This window comes from Erinaceus europaeus, chromosome 9 (genome assembly GCF_950295315.1).
Source record: "Erinaceus europaeus chromosome 9, mEriEur2.1, whole genome shotgun sequence".
NCBI lineage: Eukaryota > Metazoa > Chordata > Mammalia > Eulipotyphla > Erinaceidae > Erinaceus > Erinaceus europaeus.
Genome location: NC_080170.1, coordinates 50,275,317 through 50,295,602, shown reverse-complemented (window position 1 = coordinate 50,295,602; position 20,286 = coordinate 50,275,317). Strand labels below are relative to the sequence as shown.

The window sequence follows — 20,286 nt, the reverse complement described above, 5'->3', positions numbered from 1 at the left end:
GCATTCTGATTTTGTTTATTTAAGATTTTTGTTTACTAATGAGAAAGATAGGAGGCAAGAGAGAAAGGACCAGACATCACTCTGGTACATGTGCTGCTGGGGATTGAATTTGAGACCTCATGCTTCAGAGTCCAATACTTTATCCACAGCACCATCTCCCAGACCAGTAGGAGGGCATTCATTTGCTTGCATTTAGGGCTGTTAGTGCCTTAAAGCTCTTGACCAAGTTCAGGTGGTAGTTATTCTTGTGCCCTTCCAGGCCAGCAGACATCTTTGGTTTGGTCTATAAATTAAAAGAAGGAGGGAAAAAGAAAGAAAGAAAGAAAAAGAAAGAAAGAAAGAAAGAAAGAAAAAAGCCACTTAGATTTGGTAGATTTTTTTGTGTAGTAAAAAGAAGAGGGCTAGGGGGCCAGGCAGTAGCGCACCCAGTTAAGCACACATAGTAGAAGGCACAAGGACATGTGCAAGGAGTCCAGTTAGGGCCCCTGGCTTACCCCACCTGCAGGGCGGGGGATGTCACTTCACAAGCAACAAATCAGGTCTGCGGTGGCTATCTTTGCTATCTTTCTCTCCCCCTCTCTTCCCCTCTCTCTCAATTTCACTCTGACCTATCCAACAACAACAATGGAAAAAAGATGGCCTCCAGGAGTAGTGGATTCATAGTGCAGGCACTTCTTCTTCTAGCGTTTGCCCTTCTTCCGTAGCCAGTCAACAGCTTCAGGTTGAGCCTGATGTAAAGTTTCGAGACCTCCTTTGAATCTGGAGAGGTGGCAGTCGTTGACTATGTGGGTCATAGTCTGTCTGTAGCCGCAGGGGCAGTTCGGGTCGTCTCTGGCTCCCCAGCGATGGAACATAGCGGCACACTGGCCATGGCCTGTTCGATAGCGATTGAGGAGGGCCCAATCATAACGTGCTAGGTCAAAGCCAGGTTGATGCCTGCAGGGGTCTGTGATGAGGTGTTTGTTCTTTACCTCAGCTGACTGCCAGCTCTGTTTCCAAGAGTCTGGAACAGAGAAGATTAGTGTAGGTGTAGGGGACCAGATTGGGTGACGAGACGTCAAGCGTTGGACAGGGTGGGCGAAGATATCCGCATATATTGGCTGGTCCGGTCGAGCGTAGACGTGGGAAATGAACTTAGATGATGCCGCATCCCGACGAATATCTGGCGGGGCGATGTTGCTAAGAACTGGCAGCCATGGAACCGGAGTGGAACGGATGTTTCCAGAAATTATCCTCATGGAGGAATATAATTTGGAATCGACCAAGTGGACATGGGGGCTACGGAACCATACTGGGGCACAGTATTCTGCAGTGGAATAGCATAATGCCAGAGATGATGATTGTAGTGTGGAAGCGCTCGCGCCCCATGAGGAGCTGGCCAGTCTTGCAATGATGTTATTCCTCGCGCCCACCTTTGCTGCAGTTTTTACGAGATGTTCGTGAAATGACAGGGTGCGATCGAGAGTAACGCCAAGATAGAGTGGCTGGGCTTCATGCCGGCTTCATGCAGGCACTGAGCCCCATCGATAACCCTCAAGGCAAAAAAAAAAAAAAAAAGACAAAGTGATGATACCCCAAAAAGGGACTCAGGTGGCTATGTGAGGTGTGGGGTACTCTGTTCCCAAGCAGTCCATTACTATACTGAGGGGCTTGGAGGTTGCTCAGCAGGTAGAGCACACACCTCAACATATTTATGTAAGGCCCTAGATTAATTTCATGTACAGCATCATGCCAGAACACTGAAAGCATCAAGGAATCTCCATGGAAAGTGAGCGGTGCTTTGATGTTTCTTCATTACTACCTGATCATCCTGTCTCAGCTTTTTCTTTCTTTTAAGATTTATTTATTTATTGCCTCCAGGGTTATCACTGGGGCTCCATGCCAGCATTACCAATGCACTGCTCCTGGAGGCTATTTTTCCCTTTTTTGTTGTTGTTGCCCTTGTTGTGGTTGGTACTGTTGTTGTTATAGCTATTGTTGTTGCTGGTAGGACAGAGAGAAATCAAGAGAGCAGAGAAAGACACTTGGAGACCAGCTTCACTGCTTGTGAAGCAACACCCCCTCCCACCCGGTTGGGTAGTATGCCAGCTCCCCTGGCTTGAAGCTTCTGTCTCTAATCCTGCTTAACTAAGCACCGGCATGCCTGCAGGGCATTGGTTTGATTCCCATTTAAAGCTGTGGTCTATTTACATAAACCACTGTTAACTAAACACCACCCTCCCTCCAGGGCATTGGTTTAATCCCCACTGGTTCATGATGTCTTGTTGCTCTGCCCCCTCTCCTAGTACACCCTGATCTCCACCAGTCCTTTTTTCGCTCCACCCTCTCTACGTCACACCCTATTTCCACCCTACTTGGCTAGTATATATACAAGCTGTTTTCTGAGTAAAAACACTTGGAATTGCTTTCCGGCTCCGAGAGTTCCAGAGTGTATCTCCACGAGTTCCTGATCCCTCTCCCACACAGCAGCCTAGATTGGCTCCAGTTGAGTTCTCTCCAACCCAGAGAGCACTTGCCTAGGAAGAAGCACCGTCAGACTATCCTGGCACCCCCCCCCCCCCCCAGGGAACTGGGGGCTCCAATCGGGATCCTTACTCTGGGCCTTGCACTTTGTGCTTAACCCACTGCACTACCGCCAAGGACCCTTAAGATTTATTTTTATGAGAGAAGAAGCAAGGCATTACTCAACTCTGGGTTATGATAGTGCCAGGAATTGAACCGGAGACCTCAGGCATGCATGACCTGTGAACTAATGCTGAGCTGCCTTTCTGACTCTTGGTGACTTTCTGTATTTGTGTTCTCCCTTTTCTCTCTCTCCCTCCCTCCCTCCCTCTCCCTCTCTCTCTCTCCCTCCCTCCTTCCCTCTCCCTCTCTCTCTCCCTCTCTCCCTCTTGCTTCTCTGTTCTATCTGCTGAACGGAGAGACTCAAAAGACAGATTAAGCTGTCTATATCTCATTCCCATTGTCTAACTTTGTATACACAAAGACAGGAAAATTGACAGTCTGACTTTTTCTTCTGTCTACACTGATAAGACAAACAGGCAGAAAAAGCTATCAGGGGAGGGGATGGGATATGGAGATCTGGTGGTGGAAATTGTGTGGAGTTGTACCCCTCTTATCCTATGGTTTTGTCAATGTTTCCTTTTTTATTAATAAATAAATACGTTGAAAGGCTTTTTCATGTCTCCTCCCCTCTTCTTACTGCCTGTATACAGAGAAAGACATTTAAAAAGAAACAGACCAGGTGGTGGCACATTGGATAGACTGTTTGACTTTGAAGCATGGGGTCTTATAACAAAGGGATGCTCTGGTTCTCTCACTAATAAATAGAGCACTTTTAAAAAGGGAAAGAAACGTGTGGGGCAGATAGCAGAATGGTTATACAAACAGACTCTCATGTCAAAGTCTCAGGTTCAGTCCCCCGAATCACCATAAGCCAGAGCTGATCAGTGCTCTGGTAAAAAAGGAAAGAGAGAGAGAGAAAAAAAAGATATTTTGTATCTGTTCTTTCTTTGAGTCTCTGAGTCTATTTCTGTCTTTGCTTTTCTGTCTCTCTGTCAAGACAAACTGTTTCTGGCTCTCTGTTTCTTTTTCTTTCTCCAAGTCATTCTCTCTTCTGTATTTTTTTTTTTTTTTTTTTTTTTTTGCCTTCAGGGTTATTGCTGGAGCTTGGTGCCTGCAATGCACTACAAATCCACTGTTCCTGGACGCCATTTTTCCCATTTTGTTGCCCTTGTTATTATTATTGTTGTATTGTATTACTGTTGTGTTGAGTTGGACAGAGATCGAGAGAGGAGAGGAAGGGGGAGGAGAGAAAGACAGACAGACCTGCTTCACTGCTTGTGAAGTGACCCCCCTGCAGGTGGGGAGCCTGGGGCTCGAACTGGGATCCTTATGCTGGTCCTTGGGCTTCACACCAGGTGCACTTAGCCTGCTGCGCTACCGCTCGGCCCCCTCTCTTCTGTATTTCTGTCTTCTCTTTCTGCTTGACTTTTTCTGTCTGCTCCCCCCCCCATCCTTCCTTTCTGATAATCTATGCAGATAGGCTCAATATTTGTCTTATCTCTGTTTTTTACTGTAGCTGCTTTTTTTCTCTGTCTCTTGATTCAATCTCTGTCTTGTCTTCTCTCTCTTCTGGCTTTGCGGTCTCTGTACCTGACTCAGTCTTTCCTCTTTCTCCTATCAGTATCTTTCTCGTCTGTCTTTGTCTATTTCTTCCTCTATTAAATATTTTTATTTGTTATTGGATGGAGACAGGGGGAGATAGAGAGGGAGGTAGACAGAAACACCTGGAGCTTTGCTTCACCACTTTTGAAACCTTCCCCCTGCAAGTAGGGACCAGGGGCTTGAACTCAGGTCCATGTGCACTGTAACGAATGTGCTTAACCAGGTGCATTACCTAGCCTGGCCATTTTCTGCCACTTTTGTGTCTCTTCTGTCTCTTTCATCCAGATACAGGAGAGGGGAAAAAAATTTAAAAATTTATTTTCACTTCATTCAGTCTTTGTCTCTTTCACTTATTTCTCTCTTTTTTGACATTTTCCTTTTTTTTTTTTTTGCCTTCAGAGTTATTAGTGGAACTTGGTACCTATACTACGAGTCCATTGCTCCTGGCAGCTTTTTTTTTTTTTTTTTTGGATAGGACAGAGCAATTGAGAAGGGAGAGGGAGAGAAAGATATACACCTGCAGACCTGCTTCACCACAGGTGAAGTATTTCCCCTATAGGTGAGGACTCAGGGGCTCAGTGGGGATCTTTGCACGTAGTACTCTGTGTGCTTAAACCAGTGTGCCACCACCTGGCCCCTGCCATTTTCCTTTTTTCTTTATTTGATAGGACAGAGAAATTTGAGATGGGAGAGAGACACCTACAGTACTTGTTTCACCCCTCCTGAAGCTTCCTTACTGCAGGTGGGGAGCTGGGGCTTGAACTGCAGTCCTTGTGCACAACTGCCCAGGCCACACTCCCCCATGTCTGTATTTCTCTCATATTTCTTTTAAGACTGAAACAGAGACACTGTCTTTCCTACTCTTTTTTTCCTAACAATATTTTCCTACATAGACTGTTTGACTCAGTCTTTCCTTCTGTCTACGTATTTCTGTATTTCCTTGTTGTTCTGCCAGTCTTTTTTTTTTTAATATTTATTTATTAATGAGAGGGATAGAAGGAGAGATAGAACCAGATTATCACTCTGGTACCTGTGCTACCAGGGATTGGACTCAGGACCCCATGCTTGAGAGTCCAACACTTTATCCACTGCACCACCTCCCAGACCACTTCTGCCAGTCTTTATATCCTTTATTCCTCTCTCACTGTTGAGACAGAAATAGATACTCATCTTTGTTTTTCGTTCAGAGTCTCTTTCTTCCTTGCTTTCTTTCTGATCAGTGTCTCTTCATATCTCTGTCTTTTCTCTTTTTCTGCCCAGGCAGAGAAACAAAGCTTGCCTTTTCTCCTATCTAACTCAGTCTCTCTTCTGTGTCTTGTTTCTCTATTGAGAGACAGTTTATCTATTCTATCTTTGTACAGTTAGTTGTACCACCCTGCTTCTTTCTAAGGGTCCCTTCTCTGTTTCAGTATCTCTTTTGTGTCTGTTTCTTTGTATTTATCTTTGTGTTGAACTCTGCTTCTTTCCTTGATTGAGTCTGACTCCATCTCTCTTCTGTTTAATCCCATCTCCAGGGCCTTCTGCTTATATGTGATCTCACTATAGACAGATCTATAGATCTCACTATAGACAGAGAGGGAGAGACACCGTGCCACAGGAAATTCCTCAGGTGCCAGTGGTATTTCCATGTTGATCACTATATTATAGATACTTAAAAACTTAAGAAATGTGTCTAATACAGGGCCGAGTGGTGGCACACCTGGTTGAGTGCACATGTTACAATGTGCAAGGACCCAGGTTTGAGCCCCCGGTCCCCACCTGCAGGGGGAAAGCTTCACGAGTGGTGAAGCAGTGCTGCAAATGTCTCTCTGTCTCTCTTCCCTCTATACCCCCCCCCTCTTGATTTCTGGCTGCCTCTATCCAATAAATAAAGATAATAAAAAAAAATTTAAGTGTCTAATACTACATCCCCTATTAAGGAAATAATTATTTTCATTAACACCCCTCCCTACCTTATGGCCATTTATGGTACTGTTAACATAAGTTTTAATATTGTATATTTACCATGTAGTAAATGGTATAGCTGTACTGCCAGCCCAGGTTTGAATACAGAGTTAGGGTGCTGCCCATGTACTTGCTCAGGTGGGAAGGTTTGCTGTAGTGTGTCTCTGTTTTGTGCATTGTTTTCAGCACCCAGAATAGGAATACACTGCAGTGTTAGTGAGTCTTTGCACATGCTATCTCTATTATTTAATTATTTTTTATTATCTTTACTTATTGGATAGAGACAGCCAGAAATCAGGAAGGAAAGAGCAGATAGAGAGAGAGGGAGACAGAGACACCTGCTTCAGCCCTGCTTCACTACTCGCAAAGCTTTCCCCCTGCAGGCGAGGAATGGGGGCTTGAACCTGGGTCCTCATGCACTATAACATGTGCATTCAACCAGGTGCACCACCACCTGGCCCCTCTGTTATCTTTTTTTTATTTCTTTATTGGGAGTTTTACATTCGACAGTAAATACAATAGTTTGTACATGCATAACATTTCTCAGTTTTCCACATAACAATACAACCCCCACTAGGTCCTCTGTCATCCGGTTCCAGGACCTGTGCTCTCCCCCCACCCACCCCAGAGTCTTTTATTTTGGTGCAATATACCAACTCCAGTTCAGGTTCTACTTGTATTATTTTTGTTTGTTTAAATTTCTTTATTGGGGAATTAATGTTTTACAGTCAACAGTAAATACAATAGTTTGTACATGCATAACATTTCCCAGTTTTCCATATAGCAATACAACCCCCACTAGGTCCTCTGTCATCCTTTTTGGACCTGTACTCTCCCCCCCACCCACCCCAGAGTTTTTTACTTTGGTGCACTATACCAGCTCCAGTTCAGGTTTTACTTGTGTTATTTCTTAATACATTAATTAGCTCTTAAGTATCTTTAGCTCTTTGCAAAGGGGCCAGCAGGTGGCTCACCCAGTAGAGCCACCACATGGGAGAGCCTGCAAGGGGGGGAAGCTTCACAAGCTTTGCAAGTGCTGTTTCTCCTCTCTCTCTCTCTCTCCTTCTCCCTCTCCCTCTCTCTCTCTCTTCTTCTCCCCCCCCCCTCCCTGTCCCTCTGTCCCTCTCTGCCTTTCGGTAGATAAGAAGAAGAGAAAAGATCATGTGGAGTTGTATAGGCACTGAGGCCCAGTAATAATCCTTATGACCATAATAGGGCTTCAGGGGCTGTAAAAGAAGCTCTATAGGTGATAAATGATAGACTTCCTCAACTAGACACAACAGTTACATGTGCACATATTTAACAGTTTGAGTTATAAGACTCATGAATTTTTTGTCTTTGTTTAAGTACTTCAGTGGCATGACTAAAGTTTACAGTATTTTTCCCCCCATTGATTTGAGCAACCAGAAGAAAATTAGATGCTTAATTCAACATTTCTGTGCTTTTGTATTCTGGTAACTGAGAACCAAATACTAGATTCTTAGTTAGGTTTAATCTTCATAGAACAGTGTGTGACATTTGCTTAGAATAGGTCCATATCACCTAGTATCAAGATGGAAATGCATTTCAACAAATGCAGAATTTTCCTCTTTGTTCCAACATGGATGCTTTAAAACCTTCCCAGGTATTCCCAGTTGTCTTTAAATAACTGTTGAGTCATGCCAAGCTATCTCACTGAATTCTGCAGTTACTGAGTTTATAGAAACAGTACAATAGGAACTAATCATGTTGTCTCTAATTCAAAGACTTGAAGTTAAAAAAAAAAAAAATTCAAGTATGGTCCAGGAGGTGGCACAGTGGATAAAGTATTGGACTCTCAAACATGAGGTCCCCTGTTCAAACCCCCTCCCCCCCGTACTCATGTACCAGAATGATGTCTGGTTCTCTTTCTCTCTCCCTCCTCCCATCTTTCTCATTAATAAGTAAATAAAATCTTTTTTAAAATATATATTGATGGGGGCTGGGCAGTAGTATAACAGGTTAAGAGCACATGGTGCAAAGTGCAAGGACCAGCATAAGGAACCTGGTTCAAGCCCTCAACTCCCTACTGCAGGAGGATTGCTTCACAAGCGGTGAAGCAGGTCTGCAGTTGTCTCTCTTTCTCTCCCTCTCTCTGTCTTCCCTATCTCTCTCAATTTCTCTCTGTCCTATCCAACAACAACAACTATAACAACAATAACAATAACAACCGCAACAAAATGGGGAAAATAGCCTGCAGGAGCAGAGGATTCGTAGTGTAGGCACTGAATCCCAGAGATAACCCTGGAGGCGGAAAAAAAAAAAAAAACTACATTGTTAGGGCCAGGCGGTGACACACCTGGTTAAGCGCACACATTACAATGTTCAGGGATGCAGGTTCAAGCCCCTGGTCCCCACTTGCAGGGGGAAAGCGTCACAAGTGGTGAAATAGGACTGCAGGTGTCTCTGTGTCTCTGTCTCCCCTTCCCCTTTCAGTTTCTCTCTGTCACTATCCAATACTAAATAAAATTTTTAAAATATATACATTGTTCTTTAAAAATTAGGTTTATTTTATATATGAAATTGTTCCACGTGAGTCCAAGAGAAGGCGAGACAAACCAGTGGACCATTCTAGTACATACAGTGCTGAGGATTGAACCAAGAACCACAGGCATAGAAGTCCAGTGCACTGCCAGTTGAGCTACTACCCCAGTTTGGCTTCAAAACCTTAACATTTTATAGGTGATTACATCTGAGAATTTGCTGTTCTCTGATCACATCTAATGAAAGTTCCAAAAAGTTAAGAATTCTCAAAAGAATTATTTTTATTTTTTTAACTAGTGTTCAGAATCAGGTGGATGAAGTTATTGATGTCATGCAAGAAAATATCACAAAGGTAATTGAAAGAGGGGAGAGACTAGATGAACTACAGGACAAATCAGGTACAGACACTTCATATACTTCTTGATATTATTCAATGTTTTGATAGTTTTTCTGTCATTTTGCTAGCCAAAGTTTAGGGAAAGAATGGTATTTGGCTCCTCAGTTTATAATTTCAGAATTTTAACCTTAGCTCCTTGACTTTGAATCACCATGATGTTACTTAGTTGTCCAGCTAAACTGTTCATTTTCTCTTTTGTCCTTGTCCTGTGTTTTGAATTTTTTATGGTCTGTAGGAGAGAGGTCTAACTTACTCTTTTTCAATACTTTCAAACTTACTGATTTTTTTTATTTTTTTAAATATTTATTTATTTATTGCATAGAGACAGCCAGAAATTGAGGTGAAGGGGGAGATAGGGAGACGGAGAGATACCTGCATCCCTGCTTCACCATTTGTGAAGCTTTCCCCCTGCAGGTGGAGACCAGGAGCTTGAACCTGGGACCTTAGGCACTATAACATGTGCACTTAACCAGGTGTGCCACCACCCAGCCCCACACTTCCTGATATTTCTACCTTTTATATTCTTTGACTTAGTGACCTTTCTTTCCTGATAGATGTTAGTCTCTGCCCAACTTTTTAAACAGATAAAGTGTCTAATTCTTTCTTTACAGGTTTCTTTAGCCAAAAACTTTTGTGAACTTAGGAATTGAAAACACTTTTGAAGTGGGGTTAGATGTTTTCTAAGAATCTGATCTCCTCACATGTAAAATTTTTTAATTATGAGAGAAAGAAGACCAGAGCATGCTGAGCTCTAGCATAAAGTAGTGTTAGGGATTGAACTTGGGGCCTTAGTTATGCAAGTTCTGTGCTCAGACAAGCTGAGTGTCTTCCCTACTTCCTGGAAATAAATAAATATATATATCATGTATTTGAAGTTTTAAAGAGCATGGTTTTACCAGAATTCATAAATGTATTAGAAAACTTTAAGGAATGGGCAAGCTTCTTTAATTTCATTATAAAAATGAATTCATTAAACTTAACTGTAACTTTTTTTTTCTTGGCTTTATTTAAAATACAAAATTCCAGAATTTGTGGGTGGAGGAGAGAGAAGATGTTGTTTTTATGCTTAAAAGAGAATACATTTGTGACCCAGAGAGTGATGTCATGGATGAAGTGGATTTTAAATGAAAATATGAGGTTCCAGGTTTACTTCCTGGCATCACATGTGTCAGAGTAATGCCCTGGTTCTCTCATATAAATATATATTTTAAAGGAAGTAAAGTTTTCAGAAGTAGAAATTAATATTTTCTTGTCTTTGTATGACTAGATAAAAGAATCCTGTTATGTTGTTTAATCCTTCTCTCCATCCTCTATGTGATATAGAAAGCTTATCGGATAATGCGACTGCTTTTAGCAACAGATCCAAACAACTTCGAAGGCAAATGTGGTGGCGTGGATGCAAAGTAAGTCAATCAGAAGATTTTGGGTAGGTTGTCGAACATCTCAAGGGACTTTAAAATGCATTAAAAAAAAAAAAGCACCTCAGTTTAAGCCTTTATGGATAAGGACTACAGTTGTCCTCTTACTATATCCTCTGAACCAAACCATGCTAGGAATGCAGACATATTATGAATTGTCATTTAAATAACTAAAAGCAATCAATACCTAAAGGAGTGTTTGTGGTTTTTCATGGAAATATTGTTTATTCTTTTATAAAGATTTCATATGAGGGGGCTGGGCCATAGCGCAGCAGGTTAAGCCCAAATGGCACGAAGCGCAAGGGCCAAGGTAAGGATCCCAGTTCAAGCCCCCAGCTCCCCACCTGCAGGGGGTCACCTCACAAGCAGTCAGGCAGGTCTGCAGGTGTCTTATATTTTCTTTCTTTCTTTTTTTTTTTTTTGCCTCCAGGGTTGTTGCTGGGGCTCCTTGTCTACACTATGAATGCACTATGAATCCACTGCTCCTAGAGGCCATTTTTTTCCCTTTTGTTACCCCTGTTATTATTATTGTTATTGCTGTCGTTGTTGGATAGGACAGAGAGAAATTGAGAGAGGAAGGGAAGACAGAGAGGGGTAGAAAGACAGAACCTGCAGACCTGTTTCACCAACTGTGAAGCAACCCCCCTGCAGGTGGCGAGCCGGGGGCTCGAACTGGGATCCTTGCCCTGGTCCTTTTGCTTTGCACCACATGCACTTAACCCACTGTGCTACCGCCCAGCTCCCCAGGTGTCTATCTTTCTCTCCCCCACTGTCTCTCCACCCCCCCTCTCGATTTCTCTCTGTCCTGTCCAACAATAACAAGGGCAACAGAAGGGAAATTTAAGCCTCCAGGAGCAATAGATCCCCTAGAGGCAAAAAAAAAAAAAAAAAAGATTTCATATGAAAGAGAATCCAGAATACTACGACTAAGCTTTATTTTCTACTTGCAGCTGTCAGTAGTGCTCATTACTTTAAAGAGATGAAAGAAAATTTTAACAAGGGAAAAATGAGGGCTGGGAGGTAACTTACATGGTACACTATCATGTGTTAGGACAAATTAAATGGTCAAGCTAATTTTTCTGGTAATGATGTAGAACTACTATAAAATTCCAAATTATATCAGAAACATTTTCATATTGAAAAAAGTCATTCAGCTCTCTCTCTCTCTCTCAGACAGCAGTTATGTAAATCGCTCTCTCCCGTTGCTCTCTTGCTCTTTTCTTTTTCTGGGATTACCATGTGAGAAGCATGTATGTCATATGTCAGCTGTCTTTTTTCTTTCTTCTTCTCTACCTCTCTCTTTCCCTAATATGTTGTTTGCAATAAAAGTTTTTTTATTTCTTTAAAAAAAAAAAAAGTCATTCAGTCTCAGATCACATTTTAATCCGAAAGTTGTTACTATTTGTTTAAGTCATTAATACAGTCAGCATGCCTTTGGGAACTGCAACTTTACACAAAACAATGTATATTCACACATTTCTTAATTACAGGAACACATCTTGATAAATGCACTGTTACAGAGGTAGGCTATGGCACATAAGAACCTGTGCTTGAGCCTCTCCTCCCCACCTGCAAGGGGACACTTCACAAGTGGTGGTGCAGGTCTGCAGCTGTCTTATCTTTCTCTGTCCCTCCTCTCAATTTCTTTCTGTCCCATCAAAATAACATAGAAAAAATGGCTTCCAGGAGAAGTGGGTTCATGGTGCTGACACCGAGCCTCAACAAACCCTGATGGCAGTAAAAACAAAACAAACAAAAAAAACATTGTTAAGTGACAGACTGTAGCATCTTAAGTTTGTGTGATTATATTCTACACAACTAGCTTGCATGGCACATAGTCTTTTTAAATTTCTTTATATTTATTTATTTATTCCCCTTTGTTCCCCTTGTTGTTTTATTGTTGTAGTTATTGTTTTTGTTATTGATGTCGTTGTTGGATAGGACAGAGAGAAATGGATTGAGGAGGGGAAGACAGAAAGGGAGAAAGACAGACACTTGCAGACCTGCTTCACAGCCTGTGAAGCCACTCCCCTGCAGGTGGGGAGCTAGGGGCTCAAACCAGGATCCTTAAACCGGTCGGTCTTTGCGCTTTGCGCCACATGCGCTTAACCCGCTGCGCTACTTCCCGACTCCCGGCACATAGTCTTTTGTGGTCCATCTTTGAAGATTTATTTAAATACTGAGAGAGAAGCAGAGTGTCACTCCTGACCTGTGGTGCTGGGGACACGTGCATGCCATATGGTACTCTGCCATTGAACCTCTCACCAGCCTCGACATCTTTCTCTAAATAAAGACCCCATCATTTGTATTGACTCATTCATTTTTCAACTCACTTATTCTAGGATCAGGGTGGCCAGAACCCTCTCTGGACAGGCTACCTTCCATCACAGACTGTACTCACACACATCCCAGCATTTGAGGGAAAACCTATGTAGACAAGGAGACAACATGCAAACTCTACATAGACAGTTGAGACTATTAACTAGTCTGCATTATAACAAAATAAAAATGAAACTATGTTGCTATTTATAGTCTGATGTGGACCCAGCTTCCTACTGAACTGTTTTTCCATGTTGAAGTATCATAATTCTTAATAAGCACAGTTATCCATACTGCAAAGTTTCTCTGTACTTTTCCACCAGTTATTAACATGAATGTAATGCCACTAAAATGTCAGCAGAAGTTCTATTTTGTAAACTTTTCATTTACTGCTGGTTGCTACTCGTGACACTCTTCAAGAATATTCCTTCTGTTTATAGTAACTGGGATTTTTTTTCTGAATGAATGATGTTTAAGCAAGACTTTAAATTCATCAGAAAAATGATATTTATAATTTATACAATTAGTACTAAATGATGAATGTGACAATTTTATAGAGAAGTGGTATGAACTGAAAGCTAGTCTTTAGGTCTCTTAATAGTGAAACTGACAACACTCTTACACAAGTTATTGAGTGAGGTTTTCCATATCTAAATGAAATTTCTGGATTGGATTATAAAATGCCAGGCAGGGCTGTGGTGCACTGGGTGCAAAGAACAAGGATCCGGGTTCGTGCCCCAGGCTGCCCACCTGCAGGGGTGTCACCTTCACAAGCAGTGAAGCAGGACTGCAAGTATATTTCTCTCCCCCTCTCTATTTTTCACTCCTCTCTCAATTTCTGTCTATCCAGCAGCAACAAAAATGGAAAAAAATAGCTTCCAGGAGCAGTGGATTTGTAGTGCAGACACTGAGCCCCAGCAATAACCCTGGAGGCAACAACAACAACAAAAAAAACTGAACTGCCAAGAAAAGGAGGAGAAATAGTTGTCATATACTTTGAGAATCAGTGCTATGAAAAAATACAAACTGGGGGAGGGGGGCTGACCAGTTAGTGCACCAGGTTAAGTGCAAGGACCAGCACAAGGATTCCAGTTCCATCTCCTGGTTTCCCACCTGCGGGGTGGGTGGGGTGTGTCCCTTTGCAAGTGGTGAAGCAAGTCTGCAGGTGTCTATCTTTCTCTCCGCCCCCCCCCCAAATTATTTCTGTCCTACCCAACAACAACAGCAACGGAAAAGAGATGGCATTCAGGAACAGTGGATTCGTAATGCAGGCATCAAGTTCCAGTGATAACCCTGGAGGTAAAAAAAAAAAAAAAAAAAAAAAAGGAAAGGAAAGGAAAGGAAAGGAAAGGGAAAAGGGAAAGGAAAGGAAAGGAAAAATACAAACTTGTATCAGACAACTATGTTGTTCACGACTTGTGCTGACACTTAAAGATTTATGAAAAAGACCAAGTAAGGAGAGAGAAGCAGAATACCACTCTGGCATCTATAACAGTGGGCAAATGCTTTGTCCACAGAGCACAATCCTGATACTTGAACAGAGTTTCTAAAGGATTGTGCATTTTCCTTGATCTTCTGTTGGAAATAAGCATGAGAAATCAAAAGTCCAGACCTGTGAATGCTTCAGCTGTGACTCTTTGCAGTACAGCTTTGAACAATAAAACCTAGGTAAATGGGAGTCGGGTGGTAGCACAGCAGGTTAAGCGCAGGTGGCGCAAAGCGCAAGGACCGGCATTAAGGATTCTGGTTCAAGTCCCCAGCTCCCCACCTATAGGGAAGTTGCTTCACAGGCGGTGAAGCAGGTCTGCAGGTGTCTTTCTTTTTTTTTTTTTAATATTTTATTTATTTATTCATGAGAAAGATAGGAGGAGAGAGAAAGAACCAGATATCACTCTGGTACATGTGCTGCTGGGGATTGAACTCAGGACCTCATGCTTGAGAGTCCAATGCTTTATCCACTGTGCCACCTCCCAGACCACTGCAGGTGTCTTTCTTTCTCTCACCCTCTCTGTCTTCCCTCTTTTCTCCATTTCTCTCTGTCCTATCCAACAACGATGACATCAATAATAACTACAACAGTAAAACAACAAGGGCAACAAAAGGGAATAAATAAGTAAATATTAAAAAAAAAAACTCATGCAAAAACCTAGATTAAAAAAAAAACTCTTGCAGAACCCTAGATAAATAAAATCCCTTGCATTTGCAGCAAGTTTATGTGAGGAAAAAGAGAAAGAAACCCTTTCAAAAACTGAACCTTTTCATTGATGAATAAAATGCCAACACACTAGTAGTCACTTAATCAACGAATCAGACACTAATACCTTTGTTTTACCTTTGTGTTTTGTAGATAAAAGCCATCATGGCTTTTGTTGCTGTCGTCCTTTTGCTAGTGATTATCAGTAAGTATTATCTTGGGAGGTTATTTTTTACTTCATTTAAATTCTGTTACATTTTTATCTGACCTAGTATGACTGATGTAATGACTTGTGGCCCAACTCAGGGTCTCTCATGATTACTGTGCATATACCTGTTTTCAGCCTGAAATCTATAATTCTATGAAAAAGACATGCATAAACAAATGTTATATATACATATATAATAATATTTGATCAGATTCTCAACTCCTGTACAGCCCCACCCTCAGACTTGTTCAGATCACCCAGCCATCACACTCATCTATTTGCTTTTAGGCATAAGTAGCTTGCCATAGCAATACCCTCCCCCCCTTTTTTAAAAAATATTTATTCCCTTTTGTTGCCCTTGTTTTATTGTTGTAGTTATTATTGATGTTGTTGTTGGATAGGACAGAGAGAAATGTAGAGAGGAAGGGAAGGGGGGAGGAAGAAAGACACCACCTGTGAAGCGACTCCCCTGCAGGTGGGGAGCCGGGGGCTTGAACCAGGATCCTTACACTGGTCCTTGTGCTTTGCGCCAGCTGCACTTAACCTGCTGCGCTACTGCCTGACTCCCGATACTCTCCCTTTTAATAGTTCCTTTTCTATAAGGCCTTTTGATTGTTTTAAGTTGTATTTACTTATTAGCGAGAGGGGGGTGATAGAAATATAAAAAGAGAGATACCTAGGGCTAAGGAGATAGCATAATGGTTATGCAAAAGCCTTTCAAACCTGAGGCTCTGAGGTCCCAGGTTCAATCCCCAGTACCACCATAAGCCAGAACTGAGCAGTGTTCTGGTCTTCAAAAAAAAAAAACATTCCTGCAACTCTGCTTCACCAGTCATGAAGCTTTTCCCCTGAAGTTGGGGACCAGAGGCTTGAACCTGGTTCCTGTGCATTGTAACATCTACCCTACTAAGTGCATTCTACCTGGCTCTCAGCTACAAGGATTTTATGATGATTTAGAAATGGCTTCAAAATAACCACTTAAAAACTTCGAAAACTTCTTTATTGGTTTCTAACCCAAAACCACATATCCAGAGCTGGGAGAAATCTGCTTTCCAACAAGTACCTTCTAGCTGATTCTTAGGAACCAAGCTCTGCCTCTGAGTCAACAACTATCCTTTTATAAGTCTCTCTAGTGCTGCACTTTTTGCTTTTTGTGTGTGAATTTCATTACTATCATGACCCCTAGATCATACTAAAGTACTCTCTTACTATTAATCTAAAAAAGGCTGGACTGTGCCTTTCAGTAACACGTGTCAAAGAAACTTCTTTGATGGATGAGGTACTGGTGTTGACTGAGTTCAGCGTTAGTGAATTAGCAGTGTGACATGAATTCTCTTTAAACAAACACAAGATTACAGTTTGATTGGTGGGCAAAAACACAGCCAGGACTACACAGAAAACTAATCACCATATTTCCTCAGAAGTCTCTAATTCATTGTTTATAGCGACATTAGATAATGTAACTGTAACATTAGATAATATAACTGACAAACAGCAAAAGTAAGCCATGTATTTGGTGAAGGTCATCTGGAAAATGTAGGGTAGCTGAAAGAATTCTACTGTAGCCTTACTACACAGAAAGTTGCTGTTGATAGGAAGGTTTGAGGTATATGCACAGTACTCATACTAAAGCTCAGTCACATGCACACCTTCTAAGGTATTCTGAATATTTTCACATCATTTTAAAAATATGTTAGCAGCTGTATGCTATGTCATGCCATAATTCTGATGAAAATGCCAGTGTTAAACAAGGACCAGCTATGTTGGGAATGTTTCTGATACAGAATATGAATCTGTGACTCATATTTTCACTTTTTTTGCTTGTAGTTCTCATAGTTGTGAAATACCGTACTTGATTGATGCCGGAGATCTTCACCTAACAGTCTGGGACAATAGTGAGAGATTGCTGCATAATTTAAATGAAACTTATGTATATAACTCTCAAGACTTTTTCAAGAAAGAGGCAAGTTTCACTTCAAATTGCAGCACTGGGAAATCCAGTTACCTTCTTCCCTTTTACATGTGCTTTACAGAATTTTCAAGGCATTTAACAGCCTCTTTTGCCATATTCCAAGGATCTAATTTGAAACAAGATACTTGCCAGTTCATTATTTATGTGTATATTTAGACACTGATAACCATACTGTGATTTAATATCATATGGACTTATGCATCAGGGTCAGGAAACTGAGGCTGAGTACAATGTGCTAAAAGAGATGCATAACCATTCAGCAGGTCTGCAAAGAATCTTCTGATATTACATTGCTTTGCAAGCAATTTTCACGTGGTTGTGGGTGTAACAAATGCTAAATGTAAATGTTACTGCCTTCAGCTCTCACTAAAAACATTCCAGTAAATCTATTTTTGACGGTTTATGGAATTGTGTACTAATTTTTTTTGCATTTGAATTATGGAAACAGGAACTAAACAGTTTGGAAGGAGAACTAGAGATAATAAAAGTGATTGGAGAATGTCATTTGGAGTATTTGAAGTGGTCAATATGTAGTTGTAGTTCACCATCCTGTCAGAGTTCAGCCCTAATGAGAACCTATAGCTAGTTAATCCCTAAATCTGATTTTTGTAATATGTGCACTCAACCAGGTGCGCCACCACCTGACCCGTACCCAAAGCTGATTTTTGTTAATCATTTCCCTTTTCAGTTAAATACTCCTTTCACCAGAGGTACTAATAGCAAAATCATCTGCTTATTCTATTTTTACATTCCCTAGGAAATGCATGTTGTATATGCTAAAGTGTCAAATTAGTAGACACCAGACTTGGTAGCCTACATACATCATCAGCCAGTAGTGTCAGTACTAATCCCGTTTTATAACACTAAAATGTGCCAGCATTCCTGAGTTTTATAAACAACTCAAAGTGAAAATACAGAGCCCTTTAATGTATGTGAGGAGGAAGTGTGTGTACATTGGACATCTTAATATGTGTATGCATATACATATCATTAAATTTGATGGCTTAACAGACATTAGTATGTGAAAAGGAAAAAAATAATATCCTGCCTAGGTTGTATGTCTTTGATCATTTTAATTCAAAATATATGACACCTGGGTATAAATTTTTTAAAAAGACAATACTAGGAGGAAAATATTCTGTTTATGTCAGAAAGATACTTGTCATCAGGGTTAAGCGCACACATGGCATGAAACACAAGAACTGGCAGAAGGATCCCAGTTCGAGCACCCAGCTCACTACATGCAAGAGAGTTATTTCACAAGTAGTGATGTCGGTCTGCAGGTCTCTTGTCTTTTTCTCCCCCCCTGTCTTCCCCTCCTCTCTCAATTTCTCTTTGTCCTATCCAACAACAATGACATCAATAACAATAATAGTAACCACAATAATAGTAAACTACAAGGGCAACAAAAGGGGGAAAAAATAGCCTTCAGGAGCAGTGGATTCATGGTGCAGGCACCGAGCCCCAGCAATAACCCTGGAGGAAAAAATAAAATAAAATAAAAAGATACTTGAAGGAACCAAAGCAGGTAAAAGCTGAAGCCCAAGGTAATAGAAAATCACAAGAACAGCTATATGAAAACCAAACCGAAGGGCAAGGGAAACAACATGATCATGCAAAAAGATTTTCATGCTCTAGTTAAAATGAAGATCAGGGTTTAAAAATAATGACATCTTTCTAACAAAATTCAGAAAGTGCTATAATAAGGAAACTCAGACACAGGAAGACGCAGTGAACCAGTGAACTCAGGAATAAAATTAACATCAAATCAAGGCTTCAGTGAGAAATGAACACATTCAAGGTATGAGGAACAATAACCAGAATCAAAGGGTGCCATTACAGAAGGATGGAAATAGAGACCTAGTGGAGACTAAGTGAATGAGAAAGAAATCTAAGAAAAGGGGAGAACTGCAAGGAGAGTTCTCTAGTTCTCATCAGGAAGGGTGGAGAGAGGAGAACTAGTCCAAAGAAATAGTCTTTGACATCTTTCCCATTCTGGGAAGATAGGAACAAGCAACTCCACAAAGCTAGGAAAGCATCTGGTTATGTAATGTCAAGAGGCCTTTACCCAAAACAAGTATTAGTGAATCTACTAAAAGATGGGAACAGTACTGTAGGAGGGTAGGAGGGGTGGAGAAGCAGCTAGCTTATAAAGGTATTCTGTCAGGTTTTCATCGAAAGTCTCAGCAAAAACTCTACAGGCCAGCAGAGTGGATTGACTTTCGGAACACATCAGCCAAGGGGCCAGGTGGCGCACCTGGTTAGGTACACACATTACAATGCAACAACTCAGGTTCAAGCCCCTGGTCCTCACCAGCAGGGGACAAGCTTCACGAGTGGTGAAGCAGGGCTGCAGGTGTCTCCGTCTCTCTCTCCTCTATCTCCCCCTCCCCTCTCAGTTTTTCTCTGTCTCTATCCAATAATAAATAATATTTTTTAAAAAATCAGCCGAGACTAAGTCCTGCAAAACGCTCCTGATGTGGGGGAAATAAAGGCTTTCCTAGACAAGCCAAAGGAGACCACCACCTCAGACCTCTGCCAAGAAATGTGAGAAGATTTTAAAACTTAAATTGGACAGATAAAGTACACAAAACTTAGGAAATGTCATCAGTAGGTAAATTACAGCAGCATGGCTTGACATGTCATAAACACCTAATGGAAATGTATTGAGCTCACCAAGCAAGAACCACTCCGCCCCGCCCCCCCCCCCCCCCCCCGCCTGCTTTCTCTCGCTTTCCTTCCCTCTTTCCATCCAAATATATGGTGCTTATAAGTTACACTAGTGGGGAGTTGGACGGTAGCATAGCAGGTTAAGCGAACATGACACAAAACACAAGGACCGGCTCCCCACCTGCAGGGGAGTCGCTTCACAGGTGGTGAAGCAGGTCTGCAGGTGTCTATCTTTCTCTCCTCTCTGTCTTCCCCTCCTCTCTCCATTTCTCTCTGTCCTATCTAACTACAATGACATCAATAACAATAACTACAACAATAAAAAACAAGCAACAGGGGATTCAACTTCCGGAGGTGGAGCTACGAGCAGCGGATCACTTTCTCTCCTCTCCTCTCCTCTCCTCTCCCGGATCAACTAGGAATACCAAAGGAGAAAGGAGACCACCGGGGACCGAAACAAGACAGGACTAGAATGACCACAGGAACCCAGTAAAT

The 20,286-nt window shown here is 41.6% G+C and overlaps 1 protein-coding gene across 1 annotated transcript in view; it reads left to right on the top strand.

Moving 5' to 3' along the window:
• The window catches only part of VAMP4 (vesicle associated membrane protein 4), a 55,707-nt gene extending 38,082 nt beyond the window's left edge, over positions 1-17,625 (top strand). The window contains exons 5-8 of the mRNA XM_007525196.3: positions 8,911-9,011; positions 10,334-10,413; positions 15,095-15,146; positions 16,977-17,625. Coding sequence (XP_007525258.1) covers positions 8,911-9,011; positions 10,334-10,413; positions 15,095-15,146; positions 16,977-17,005 — 262 coding nt within the window. The 3' untranslated portion in view covers positions 17,006-17,625. The remainder of the gene's footprint in view (positions 1-8,910; positions 9,012-10,333; positions 10,414-15,094; positions 15,147-16,976) is intronic.
• Positions 17,626-20,286: the final 2,661 nt, after the last annotated feature.